The sequence below is a fragment of the Nyctereutes procyonoides genome, unplaced genomic scaffold, assembly GCF_905146905.1.
Source record: "Nyctereutes procyonoides isolate TBG_1078 unplaced genomic scaffold, NYPRO_anot_genome, whole genome shotgun sequence".
In the NCBI taxonomy this organism is placed as follows: domain Eukaryota; kingdom Metazoa; phylum Chordata; class Mammalia; order Carnivora; family Canidae; genus Nyctereutes; species Nyctereutes procyonoides.
In genome coordinates, this window is record NW_026575139.1 from 26133754 (window position 1) to 26148753 (window position 15000).

The window sequence follows — 15000 nt, forward strand, 5'->3', positions numbered from 1 at the left end:
AATGGTATCTTTTAGCCCTCTACTTTCTATAATGTTGGAATACACTTATAAAAACCATATACACTGAGGAACCAACTGTAAACACTGTACAAGTCTTTCTCCCACAAATCACACTTATGTTACAAAAAATAAAAATGCAAAATTCAGTTTGTAATGCTTCTCACAAATAAGTATCTGTAGGACTTTACTTTTTAAAGACTCAACTAATTCTATCATTGTGAAAAAAATTACTGACTTCTAATATACTACTATTCTTCTTCCTTTTATCTTAAATTTATTTTAAGGCCCCTGGTTAAGGAATTAATCCAGTTCCAACTACACAATTTAGAAAATGACCTCAAAACTCTGGATAATTTCGTTACTCTAAACCAGTCTTTTCTTTTTCTTTTTTTTTTTAATTTTTATTTATTTATGATAGTCACAGAGAGAGAGAGAGAGAGAGAGAGAGAGGCACAGAGACATAGGCAGAGGGAGAAGCAGGCTCCATGCACCGGGAGCCCGACGTGGGATTCGATCCCGGGTCTCCAGGATCGCGCCCCGGGCCAAAGGCAGGCGCCAAACCGCTGCGCCACCCAGGGATCCCCTAAACCAGTCTTTTCTTAAAACTGGAAAAGTATGACACGCAGCAAGATAGAGATGTATACAAAAACTTTTGCCTTTTTTTTTTTTAATTTATTTATGATAGTCATCACAGAGAGAGAGAGAGAGGCAGAGACAAAGGCAGAGGGAGAAGCAGGCTCCATGCACGGGGAGCCCGACGTGGGATTCGATCCCGGGTCTCCAGGATCGCGCCCTGGGCCAAAGGCAGGCGCCAAACCGCTGCGCCACCCAGGGATCCCTACAAAAACTTTTGTAATTTAAAACTACACACACACATCTTAAAGTGTTTATCAATTACTTGGTAAACATATGCCATGTGCATTTTCAGATACAATTAAGAACAATGCTCTTCTCCATAAATACTAGGTCTTAGTCACAATACATACCACTACTCGAGGTATATTTCATATACTGTGGCTCCTGAATAGAACTTAGCAGTGACTTCGTATTTCATAATTTCACAATTCAGAAAGCTACCTCCAATGGATACTAATTCCTCAGGCATTTGTTTCTTAATATTTTTTAATTAAAAACAATTTTCTTTTTAAAATAATCTTTACATCCAAATTGGGGCTCAAACTCACAATCTTGACATCAAGAGCTTCGTACTCGGGACGCCTGAGTGGCTCAGTGGTTGAGCATCTGCCTTCGACTTGGGGCACAATCCCAGTCCTGGGATCGAGTCCCGCTTCAGGTTCCCTGTGAGAATCCTGCTTCTCCTTCTGCCTGTGTCTCTGCCTCTCCCTGTGTATCTCTCAAGAATAAGTAAATAAAATCTTTAATTAAAAAAAAAAAAAAGCTGCATACTCCACTGACTATAACCCAGCCAGGCACCTCTGGCTTGACAAATTCTTAAGAGCCTATTGTGTGCAAAATACTATATGCTAGATGGCAAAAATATTGGAAAGAAAAAGAAAGAACTTTGTCCCTAAGCATTTAACAAAAATGGCAAGCACTTCTGCTACAGACAGCTTTAGTCAAGTCATAACGTATGGTATTATAAAACTAACTACACTCTGAGTTCCTCACTTTCTCAAACCTGCCTTGCCATCCAAATATTTTCAAGTAGGTTAAACGCTGGGTGTGGAGCCCAAAGCAGGGCCTGAACTCTCATCCCTGAGATCAAAAATCAGACACTGAGCAACCCAGGCACCCTTTTATCCAATCTTCTTCTGCCAACTTTTTAACTTGGTATCTTCAATAAAGACAAGAAGTTTACCCACGGACTATAAATAACAGTTTAAATTATTTACCAAAAACAATGTAAACTGTAAACGAGGTGATGCGTTTTTACCTTAAATCAATAATATATGGCAATAAGGCCTTGGTGCAGTTTTCACTAAAATCCCTTCAGCAATACTCTGCTTCTCCACAGGTATTTATTTTATTTTATTTATTTTATTTATCTTATTTTATTTTAAAGATTGTATTTATTTATTCATGAGAGACACAAAGAGAGAGAGAAGCAGAGACACAGGCAGAGGGAGAAGCAGGCTCCATGCAGGGAGCCCTATGTGGGACTCAATCCCAGGACTTAATCCTGGGACTCCAGGATCACGCCCTGGGCTGAAGGCAGGCATCAAACCACTGAGCCACCCAGGGATCGCCGTCTCCACAGGTTTGTTCGTTCGTTCGTTCATTCATTCATTCTGCAGGTTTTATTTTTTTTTATTTTTATTTTTTAAAGATTTTATTTATTTATTCATAGAGACAGAGAGAGGGAGAGGCAGAGACACAGGCAGAGGAAGAAGCAGGCATCATACAGAGAGCCTGACGTGGGACTCGATCCAGGGTCTCCAGGATCACGCCCTGGTCTGCAGGCGGCGCTAAACCGCTGCGCCACTGGGTCTGCCCTATTCTGCAGGTTTTAAATGAAAGAATTAATCTGCCATGGGATACCTTGGTGGCTCAGTGATTGAGCATCTCGTTTCTGTCTTTGGTTCAGGGCATGATCCCAGAGTCCCGGGATTGAGTCCCTGCAGGGAGCCTGCTTCTCCCTCTGCCTATGTCTCTGGCTCTCTTTGTGAGTCTCTCATAAATTAATTAATTTAAAAAAATAATAATCTGCCAGTAACTTGCCACTGAAACTGTAGATCCTGAGACACACATGGGCCATTTCAACTCAAACCCTCAGCTACTGATAACTATAAATTCTTTATTATGAAAATAGACTTTGAGAGTATGAAGTCTGTCTTTAGCATATCCCCTACATGCTGAATTCCTATCCATGAATCCTCTGTATCTCCATGCTTTCCTAGCATAAAGATAGAAGTGGGGTTTTATATATATATATATTATATATATATATATATATATATCTGAAGGCCTAGTCCTTTAAAAATACTCATAAGCCTCCCAATTCCCGACACCACCTCTTAAATCAAATTTAAGTATTAGTATATCTGGTCTTACCTAAATTAGAAATAAAGCATTTGGAATGAATGAATGAATTCATAATACCTTAATATCTATTGCCCCTTGAGCTATAGAGAAAATGTACATTTTTAAAAGGAGAGGTTATCAGGGATGCCTGGTGGCTCGGTGGTTGAGATGCTGCCTTCAGCTAAGGGCGAGATCCTGGAGTCCCAGGATCCAGTCCCACATCAGGCTCCCTGCATGCAGTCTGCTTCTCCCTCTGCCTATATCTCTGCCTGCCTCTCTCTCTGTCTCTCATGAATAAATAAAATCTTACAAAAAAAAAAAAAAGGAAAGGTTATTAGCACATCTCTCTTCTCTTTCTCTTTTGAGAAAACCAAAAATAGTAAGATATATCACGGAAGGAAAAGTTTGTGTTTCTTTTTTAGTCAAAGAGAACTACACAACTACTTGTGTTCTGTCTTCCGGCTGGCAGTCATGAAAATGCCTGACTCAAGAACCATAGGAGCTCCCCGATGTCTCATGCTCACATCATCCATCTGAGGTCACTATTTTCTAGACTTCATCCAACAGTCAACAATCAAGAAAGAACAATACCCTCTCATATTTTATCTGAAAAAATTATGACAAATCTGGCATTTACTCTACAATAGTTATATTTGCTTAAGTTATTTGAAACAACTTTTTTTATCTGAGTTGCTTAACTTTTTCTTCATACCAATACTGTTAAGTAAAATGGACATTCCAAGAGACTATGCCATGTCTTCAAGTATCTCTGGTTACCATGACAAGTATACCCAGAAGTCATGCCTGTTAATGTTTTAAATTTCATCTTCTCTGGGGATGCCTGGGTGGCTCAGTGGTTGAGCGTCTGCCTTCGGCTCAGGGCGTGATCCCAGGGTTCCTAGATCAAATCCTTCATCAGGTTCCCTGCATGGAGCCTACTTCTCCTGTCTCTGCCTCTCTGTCTCTCATGAAAAAATAAATAAAATCTTTTTAAAAAAATTCATCTTCTCTGAAGAAATAACTGTTCTGTTTTTACTGAAGGTAGCTCCAATTCCACTCTTCGCAATATAAACAGATTTAAGTTGTTCCTCTCACTTACAGTGATTACAAATTAAATCAAAGCCACACAACTGTGCATTTCCTTATTTACAAATATAATGAAGTCACTTACTTCATATGCAGAGTTCACTATTTGCAAATGCTACAAATTAAAGCACTTTACCAGCCAATACACAGGGAAAAAAAGACTCCCAGGGAATTATATAAAAACTGTGATGCCATTAATTCTATTCAGTTCCCTGCTTTATTTATTTTAAGATTTTAAAATTTATTTATTTATGAGAGACAGAGAGAGAGAGAGAGAGAGAGAGACGCAGGCTCCATCCAGGGAGCCCGATGTGGGACTTGATCCCGAGACTCCAGGATCACACCCTGGGCCGAAGGCATGTGCTCAATCGCTGAGCCACCCAGGCATCCCCAAGCTTTATTTTAATTAAGAATTCAGTTATCACCGTAAGGAAAATCTGAAAAATCTTATTTCAGACAGTTGGTTTTCTGATGTGACAAACAACACTGTTCATTTGAAATATAATTTATACTACAGAGTAACTGCATTTTATTATTTCTTTATATAGCCAGGTAAAAACAGTAAGATTACCAGGTGAGCAAGGTAACAGAAACTGTTGCTCAATAAAGGAACACTCCATTTTTGCTATGGGCAAGATACTGTCCTAGATTCTATGCAGGTACAAGAGGAAGAGATAATCTGTGAACTTATTGCTCTTTCTACCTTATAATGAGAGACATGGAAATAAACAGAGTAAAGGGGTGTGAGAGACAGATACCAACAATTTATGGTGCAGACGGACCTAATAGCAGTAAAAAAAACCGGGAACAGAGGTGGGAAGAGAGGAATCAATTCTGCCTAAGAGAAATAGAGGGTAGGATTGATGAAGGCTATATGAATCGAAAAGCATTGTAATTAGAGCTATATGGACAAAATTGCATCAGGGAGCTTGGATGGGCAAGAAGGACATAAGATGTTTGGAAGGGATACATGATGGACTCATGAAGAACAGATGAGAGAAATCTACAGTAGACTGAACAAGCCTTTGAATGCCATGCTGTGAATATGGGCTTTACTGTTAAGAAATTCAAAACCAGGGATGCCTGGGCGGCTCAGCAGCTGGGCATCTGCCTTCAGCTCAGGGCATGATCCCAGGATCCGGGATCGAGTCCCACATTGGGCTCCTTGCAGGAAGCCTGCTTCTCTCTCTGCCTATGTCTCTGACACACTCTCTCTCTCCATGTCTCTCATGAATAAATAAAATCTTAAAAGAAAAAAAAAAGGAAAGAAATTCAAAACCATTAAGGATGTGTGAGCAGAGGATTGACAGAATTCTATTTGTTTAGAAACATAGGCAGTGCTAGAATAGTCAGATGAGAGGAAACAAAATGCAGAGAATCAGTTAAAATATTATTAAAAGTACAAGAAAATGCACAAGTGAAAAAAGCTATTTATAAAAACTTAGGGACGCCTGGGTAGCTCAGCTGTTGAGCATCTGCCTTCCACTCATGCATGATCCCGGAAGTTCCGGGACCAAGTCCCACATCAGGCTCCCTGTGAGGAGCCTGCCTCTTGGTCTCTCTGTGTCTCTCTTGAGTATATAAAATCTAAAAAAATAATAAATTTATAGAATACTTAGAACTCAACCCTTTATTTATGAAAAGAAAATAAATTCACATATTCCAATTAAAAACTATATTCATCCATATAGAGAAAAATGGAAGAATATGCAACAAAAATGTCTATAGTGGCTCCTAATGACAATGGGATTACAGATAGTACTCAATTTCTTTATAGTTTGCTTTATGAGTTTTTTACAAAGAATATACAACATTTTTGTAAAGGAGGGAGGGGTAATACCAAGAAAGCCATTTCTATTTTGAATGATAATGAAAGCCTGAAAAGGGCAAAAAGGGATTTTTTCATTTTTGTAGAGACAAGAAGGTAACCATGAACCTACTTTAAATCCATTCAAGTTTAAGTGCCAAAAGGAAATAGGAAACATACCCAGGTTTTAGCTACCCGTTTTGCTGAAAAGGAGTAATGTATGATAAATACATTACAAGACAACATATAAAAACTTTCTTTACTTTAGCTACACTTAATATGGCCACCAACCTGAAGAAAGTAACAAGGCTTATTTTCATTTATTTCAGAACCTGTGTACTTTTGGGGCACCTGGTTGGCTCAGTGGGTGAGAGTCTGCCTTTGGCTCGGGTCATGATCACAGAGTCCTGGGATCAAGTCCCGCATCGGGCTCCCCGCAGGGAGCCTGCTTCCCCCTCTACCTGTCTCTGCTTCTCTCTCTCTCATGAATAAATAAATAAAATCTTTAAAAAAGGAATCTGTGGGTATTTGTTTTTTGTTTTTTTAAAGTACATTCCACATCAAGCATGGAGCCTCAACACGGGGCTTTAACTCACAATTCTCAGCTCAAGACCTGAGTTGAGATCAAGAGACTGGATGTTCTTTTTTTTTTTTTTGAGACTGGATGTTCAACTGACTAAGGCACCCAGGTGTCCAAGAACCTGTGTACTTCTAAAAGAGAGGACCAAAAAAAAAAAAAAAAAAAAAAAGACACACACAAAAATAAATAAATAAAAATAAAAGAGAGGACAACTCATTAAAAACGTGTAGTCTGAAATATTTTTTGCTTTATTTACAAAACTGCCTTAAATGAATTAGCTCTGTTTTGAATAGACTTATACCAGTGTTCTCCCTGGTAAGTTAACCTTGTCCAGTCTCTCTCACTACCTTCATCCCAACCTGGAACAAACAAATCAACAGTCATCCACCTACTATGGGGAGATAAAAGACTTAAAATAACTATAAACTATAAAAATACCCTCATGCACTTTAGCCACAAGCACATATCATGACGATGATCTTGTGAAGCCCCATACAGATTCACTTGTAAGTATTTACACTGAAAGTTAAGTTGGCCTAGAAAAGAACACTATAAAAACATACCCCATTAGAAGCTTTCTTCTTTGCTTTCCACTCATCCAGTTGTGCCTTTGTCTTCGCGTCAACTTTAACAAGTAGCTTCTTTTCTCCTATCTGCAGGTCATGCAACAATCTGAGTGCACGGAGAGTAGACTCAGGTTCCTTATACTCACAGAAGCCAAAGGCTAGAAATGGATATAAAGAATTAGTGAAATATCAATTCAGCTGGGGGGGGGGATGGGTAACTGAGTGACAAGCATTAAGGTGGGCATGTGATGTGATGAGCACTGAGTGTTATATGCAACTGAGGAATTACTGAAAACTATATCCGAAATTAATAATGTACTATATATATGCTAGAAATTGAATTTAAATTAAAAAAAAAGTTGTGAAAACAAAATATTTATCAAAAATTAAAATCACTAGAGACCAAATGTTATAATACTAGGGTTATTCATGCTATCACTCTTCCTTTCCTTCAATTACCCTTGATGATTTTACTTTTAGCACCTTCAAACTACCAAAAGAAAAGAGAACAAAAATGGGAAGGAAGGAAAAAATCTAATTGGGCAAATTGCTACTTATTGGAAATGCTGATAAAATATTTAGTAGAACCAGCAAGTCATTGAGTCTTTTAATTATTTCCTGAATTCATTCCATCCAGACTTCCTAACAGCTACAAAGAAGTGACAACAGGTTCCTTGAACCTATTACAAGCACTTAAAATCTTTTTAAGATTTTATTTATTTATTCATGAAGGACAGAGAGAGAGACAGACACAGAGGCCGAGGGAGAAGCAGGCCCCATGCAGGGAGCCTGACATGGGACTCGATCCCAGGTTTCCAGGATCACACCCTGTGCTGAAGACGGCGCTAAACTGCTGAGCCACCCAGGTTGACCATTTTTCCTTTTTTTTTTTTTCATTTTTCTTTTTTTTAATAGCAGCTGCTTCTCCTGTTTTCCTGTTTTTGTTTTATAAATATTAATTTATTTATTTTAGAGACAGAGACAGAAAGATAGAGAGCGAGCAGTGAATCTCAAGCAGACTCCCTGCTCAACAAGGAGCCCAACATGGAAATCAAGTCAGACGCCTTACCAACTCAACCACCCAGGGACCCCAAAGCACTTTCCAATTCTGAGAAATTAAACTACAAAAGTACTGACCTATTATCTGAGTTATATGTTTGATTTTTTTGTATCTGTTTAATTTTAATAACTAGTCACACCATTATTACTATGATTTAAATCAGAGATACTGGGATGCCTGGGTGGCTCAGCAGCTGAGCATCTGCCTTCAGCTTGGGCTCAGGGCGGGCAGCGATCAAGTCCCGCATGGGCTCTCCGCAGGGAGCCTACTTCTCCCTCTGCCTATGTCTCTGCCTATCTCTCATGAATAAATATATTTTTAAAAAATCAGAGACATTAAGATATACATTTTAAAGGAGTAATCTAAAAATTCAAAATAAATGAATCCAAATGTGTATCCAAATACATATAGTTAAGGACACAACCACACAGAGAGAAACTATTCTGAGTGATTTTAAAATAGCAAATCTGACTATAGGTTTAAGTGTGATGTATCTTAAGGACAGAAACCTGTTACTAAAAAAGAAAAATTTCTATAATCATATTGCTGATGATAGTGTTGGTGTTATTAAGTATTAAACTGTTGTATTTGATGAAGCAAGCCAGTAATTATTTGTCTATCATACCAATGTCCTTGAAACTCAGGATTCTCAGTATGGGAAAAAAAGAAAAGATATATGACAGAAAAGGTTAAATAAAAACCTTTATGTCCTGAATGTAAACTAATGTGTACTGGAAAAACACAAAAGCAAAGAATAAACAAGTGAGTTTTTTTTTTTTTTTAAGTAGGTTTTAAAAAATATTTAAGTAATCTCTATACCCAACATGGGGTATCATGAGGCTTGAACTCACAGCCCCAAGATCAAGAAAGAGTTGCATGCTCCTCTAACTGAGCCAGCCTGCCCTCCCAAGACTAAACAAACAAGTCTTATAAGGAGTATAACTAATTCCCAGACTGTGATTTCTTTTTTTAAGATTTTATTTATTTATGAGGGGGGGGGGGCAGAGGGAGGAGCGGGCTCTCTACAGGGAGCCTGATGTGGGATTCAATCCCAGGACCCCAGGATCACAACCTGAGCCAAAGGGAGACGCTCAATCACTGAGCCACCCAGGCACTCCACCAGACTACAATTTTTAAAGCAATTTCCCACTAAAAGGAACCAGAGTTCTTTAAAGAAACGGCTGATCCTAATTATGGGACAGAAAAACTTCTAGATAAGCTTAGATTCCAAATCCCAGATAATATTCCAGACAACAAGGTAACTATCAAAGGGAGTTAGGCTTTTGTCAAACCATTGGAAAGCTTGGAATTGCTTACAAATAATAAAAGGAGGAAATGGATAGAGTACAGGATAAGCACAACTGGCCATGGTTTGATAAATGTTAAGGCTAGATGATGAGAATGTGGGAGTTCGTCATACCATTATAATTTTATAATATGTGCATGAACTTTCCGATAATACTGTTTAAAGAATGTACATCAAACAGGTACTTTTACAACAAGTATGAAAAATAAGTTTGTTTCTAAGACTAACAGGTCATCTCACCACCTGGTCTGCTTTCTTCCTAAATCCTAATTGTTGAATGTTGATCATATATTACTGCTCTGAGGAAAAAAAAAAAAAATGACTTTTCAAAATAATATTGTAAAAAAAAAAAAAAGTCTGAGTAATTTTTCCTCTCCTACCTTTCCTGTTAATACTTTCCCACTTTCTAATCTCAACTATCAGCTAAATCTTCCCAACTGCCTCTAATCCTTTTCCAATAAGAAGGAAGACAGAATGTTGACAGAATATTCCCATGGTTCAGGGCAATGAGAGCAAAACATGCAACATGTAATTAATGCACACAGGTTAAAATGATCTCACAAAGAAAAAACTACCTACCTTGAAGTTTCCCAGATGCACCTTGTACTCTCTTCCAGCTCAAAACCAAGCCACATTTCTTAAAAACAAAACAAAGAAAAATGATCATTATCATTTAAAAAAAAATCAACTAATCAGTAATAAAAGTAAAAGCTCAATAATATTTCCACCAGAAGAATATAAAAAACAAAAACAAAATCATATCAGGTATTAAATTTCTTAAAATTCCATCCATTCCCACATATCCATTACATGAAAGAAATAGATAATACAGTTAAAAGAAAAATATAAATTCTAACAAATTCTTATTTACAGGAAAATTGACTACCTTTTAGATTTTATTTATTTTAGGAGGAGGAGAGCACACAAGAGTGGGGAATCCCAAGCAGACTCCATGCTGATGAGTGTGGAGCCTAACTCAGGGCTCGATTTCATGATCCTGAGATTACAACCTGAGCCAAAAGCAAGAGTCAGATGCTCATCAACTGAGCCACTCAAGCACCCTTTCACTACCTTTTAATAAATTAGAAATTTTACAGCATTTTTATCCAACCCAAAATATATACATAAAAACAAAATTGCCAATATTATATTTAAAATAAACTATAATAAATTCAAGTAAATACTATGAATCCAGAAAGATTATGTTTTAAAACACACATATATTTTAAAGAACTTTTTCAAAGATTTTTTTTTTTTAAGATTTTATTTATTTGAGAGAGAGAGAGAGGCAGAGACACAGGCAGAGGTAGAAGCAGGCTCCATGCAGGGAGCCCGACACCGGACTCGACCCCCGTCTCCAGGATCACACCCTAGGCCGAGGGTGGCGCCAAACCGCTGAGCCACCAGGGCTGCCCTCAAAGATTTTTTTTTAAAGTAATCTCTACACCCAATATGGGGCTTGAACTCACAACTCTGAGATCAAGAGTCAGTCGCATGCTCTACTAGCTAAGCCAGCCAGGTACCCCAATATTATAAAGGACTTTTTAAAGATTTTATTTATTTGAGAGAGAGACACAGAAATAACAAGAGAGAGCATGAACAAGGAGAGGGAGAAGCAGGCATCTCGCTGAGCAGGGAACCCAATGCAGGACTCAATCCCAGGACCCTGATATTATAACTTGAGCCATCCGGGCACCCCATAAAGGACTTTTAGTAACAGGAAAACGCTTGATAGGGAATGCAAAAATAACATGGGACATGAAATTACAGACATATAATAAGACTTTAACTATGTAAAGAAAAAAAAGTCCATAAAACAATGAAAAAGATTAATGGGGCAGGTTGTCTGAAGAGTAAAACATTACATTTTGTTTACATTCAAAGTTTTTAAATATATATATATATATATATATATATATATATATATATATATTTAAGATTTATTTACTTAGGGGCACCTGAGAGGCTCAGTTGGTTAAGTGTCTGCATTTGTTCAGGTCATGATCTCAGGGTTCCGGGATCAAGCCCTGCATCCGGCTTCCTGCTCATCAGGGAGTCTGCTTTGCACTCTCCCTCTGCCCTTCCCCTACATGTTCTCATGCTAACAAATAAATAAAATCTTAAAAAGATTTATTTGATAGCACATGAGGCCAAGCAAGGAGAGAGGCATGGGGAGAGGGAGACAGTCTCAAGTAGACTCAACTGAGCAGGGAGCCTGACACAGGGCTTGATCGCAAAACCCTGAGATTATGACCTGAGCCAAAATCAAGAGTCAGACACTTAGCCAACTCTGCCACTGAGACATCCCAAACATTATTTCTAATTATTAAAAACTAGGTTAAAAAAAAGTTATTTGTGGAAAATGGTAAATGAAGATTGCCTGTCAAAGCTCAGAGAACACATGAATTTTTCACATCTCCCTTCAGAGAAACCAGTAAAATGATTATCAAGGAATAGAAAAGATATAAACCCCTGAGGTCAGACACTGTATGAAAAAATAGCAGTAGAATTAAAATTTTGAAAAGAAAAAGGGCAAATAGAAAGATGGGAACTCATTCAAGTAGATGAAAAAAAAAGCTGTAACTTCAAGTGTCTACAAATGAAAATATTGTTAAGAATTAGGCTAATCGAAAAAAAATAAAAATAAATAAAAATAAAAAAATAAAAATAAAAGAATTAGACTAACTGATTCTACAAAGTCAGTGATCTAGGCTGGAGGTAAAAGGTATGCACAGTGGAGAATGCGGTGCATGGGGAGCATGAGGCTGGATAAAAACATGTGCTTGCAAGGTGCCTGGGTGGTTCAGTCAGTTAAGGACCGGGTCTTCAGCTCAGGTCATGATCTCAGGGTCCTGGGATCAAGCCCCACATCAGGCTTCATGCTCAGCATGGAATCTGCTTCTCCCCTGCTCCTATTCCTCGTGTTCTCTCATTCAAATAAATAAAATCTTTTTTTTTAAGATTTTATTTATTTATTCATGATGGGGAGGGGGGCGCAGAGACGCAGACAGAGGGAGGAGCAGGCTCCATGCAGGGAGTCTGACCTGGGACTCCAGGATCACACCCTGGGCGGAAGGCAGGTGCTTCAACCACTGAGCCACCCAGGCCGCCCTAAAATCTTTAAAAAAAAAAAAAAAAAAAAAAACAGGTGCTTGCCTCACAATATGAATACGGAATAATCAAAGCCTCAGCCTTTTTTTTTTTTAAGATTTTATTTATTTATTCATGAGAGGCACAGAGAGAGAGAGAGAGAGAGAGAGAGAGAGAGAGAGAGAGAGAGAGAGAGAGCAGAGACATAGGCTCTTCTGCAGGGAGCAGGCTCCATGCAGGGAGCCCTGAGCCTAACGAAGGCAGATGCTTAACCCCTGAGCCACCCAAGAGACCCAAAGGCTCAGAGTTCTTCAGGCAACTACTTTTCTCTCCATCCCCAGAGAATATAACCTGCAGTCTTTACAAACAACTACACTATCCCCATCCTCAAGGAAGACAGAATAAAGCTAAGGTCTGAAGAAAGAGAACAGGCTTGATACAGAGCACCAGATAGATACAAAAGATCAGCATGGGATACAGAAAGGGTAACAAGAGAAGAAAGTAAGGTAGACAATACACTTTAATTTAGTTCTTCACCCTCAATCACATATAGGCCACCATATACTCACTAGGCATGAAACGAAGTTTGCTAGAGAAACAAATCAGCTCCAAAGAAAACTCCATATACTAACATTCAAAACTTCTAGCTGCTGGGTTGATTACCCCACAATGATGCTCAACATTTTACAAACCCAGCTTAGGCATACAAAAAGACTTCTTTTTATTTTTTTAAGATTTTTTTTTCTTCAAGATTTTATTTATTTATTCATGAGAGACACAGAGAGAAAGGCAGAAACATAGGCAGAGGGAGAAGCAGGTTCCTTGCAAGCAGCCTGATGTGGGACTCGATCTCAGGACCCCAGGATCATGACCTAAGCCAAAGGCAGACAATTACTGAGCCACCAGGCATCCCTAAGATTTTACTTTTTAAATTAATCTCTATATCCAAAATGGAGTTTGAACTCACAACCTCAAATCAAGAGTCACATGCTCCACTGACCCAGTCAGCTAGGTACCCCTAAAAAACTTTTAATCCCTAACTCTTAAATATAAAGATAATCAAGGATCACTAGATATTTAAGGAATGCCTTAAAAGAAAAATGAAAGAGAGAAATTCAGGAATGAAACTTAAAAACAAAACACTCTGCTGTATATGTAAGTCAAAAATAGGTTTCAAAAGAGGTTTTTGGGGCACCTGGGTGGCTCAGTCGCTTAAGTGGCTTTTGATTTCAACTCAGGTCTTTATCACGGGATCATAGGTTCAGGCTCTATGTTGAGCTCCAAACTGGGCATGGAGCCTACTTAATAGAAAGAGTGGGCAGCCCGTTGGCTCAGCGGATTAGCACCGCCTTCAGCCCAGGGCATGATCCTGGAAACCCGGGATTAAGTCCCACGTCGGCTCCCTGCATGGAGTCTGCTTCTCCCTCTGCCTGTGTCTCTGCCTCTGTCTCTCATGAATAAATAAATAAGATCTTTAAAAGAGAGAGAGAGAGAGAGAGAGAGAGAGAGAGAGAGATTCCAAAATAGGATATATATATATAAAATCTCCACACGCCAGCACAAAAATATTCACAGCATCATTATTCATAATAACCAAAAAGTGGAAATAACTCCATTGTCTCTTAAGTTATGAATGGATAAACAAAAAATGATATATCCATTAAATAGAATATTTATTCATAAAAAGAAACAAAATACTGTCATAAGCTACAATACAGATGAAGCCCAAAAATACTAGATTAAAAAAGACAAAACATGAAAGTGATATATATTCTATGATTCTGCTTATTATGTATAATGCCCAGAATAGGCAAATCTACATGGACAGAAGGCAGGATAGTTAGTGGTTGCCATATGCTGGGGAGGGAAGAGAACGAGAAATGATTTACTGAGTAGAGGGTTTCTACTTGGGGTGATGAAAATGTTCCAAAATTAAGACAGTGGTGATGTTTGTGCAACTTTCTGAATATACTAAAAACCACTGGATTATGCTTTATAAAAGGGTGAATTTTACGGTCTATGAATAATATCACAGTAAAGAGCTTTTTAAAAATGCCCTCCATTTGAGGGAAAAAATTGGCATTATCTTGTAAAAGTGAAGATAAACCTGTCCTAAAACTCTGAAATTCCACTTCTAAGAGAATTACATGAAGAAATTCTTTCACGTTCACTGAGGAAAACAGGATATTACCAATAATAACACAGTAAAACATATTATCAAGAATACAAACAATCCATATGACTATCATTAGAAAACTGACGATTCAGGGACAGCTGAGTGGCTCAGCAGTTGAGCGCCTGCCTTCAGCTCAGGACGTGATCCCAGAGTTCTGAGATCGAGTCCCATATCGGGCTCTTGCATTATGCCTGCTTCTCTCCTCCCTCTGCCTGTGTCTCTGCCTCTCTCTGTCTCTCATGAATAAATAAATAAAATCTTAAAAAAAAAAAAAGAAAGAAAGAAAGAAAGAAAGTTGACAATTCATGGTACATTTCTACAATGCAATGATATATAGAAGTGGTAAA

General features: G+C 38.2%; 1 protein-coding gene across 1 annotated transcript in view; it reads right to left on the bottom strand.

Moving 5' to 3' along the window:
• The window catches only part of RBM25 (RNA binding motif protein 25), a 52985-nt gene that overhangs the window by 20532 nt on the left and 17453 nt on the right, over positions 1-15000 (bottom strand). The window contains exons 6-7 of the mRNA XM_055303711.1: positions 9967-10024; positions 7019-7179 (exon numbers count right to left, since the gene is read on the bottom strand). Of these exons, the coding sequence (XP_055159686.1) occupies positions 7019-7179; positions 9967-10024 (219 nt within the window). The remainder of the gene's footprint in view (positions 1-7018; positions 7180-9966; positions 10025-15000) is intronic.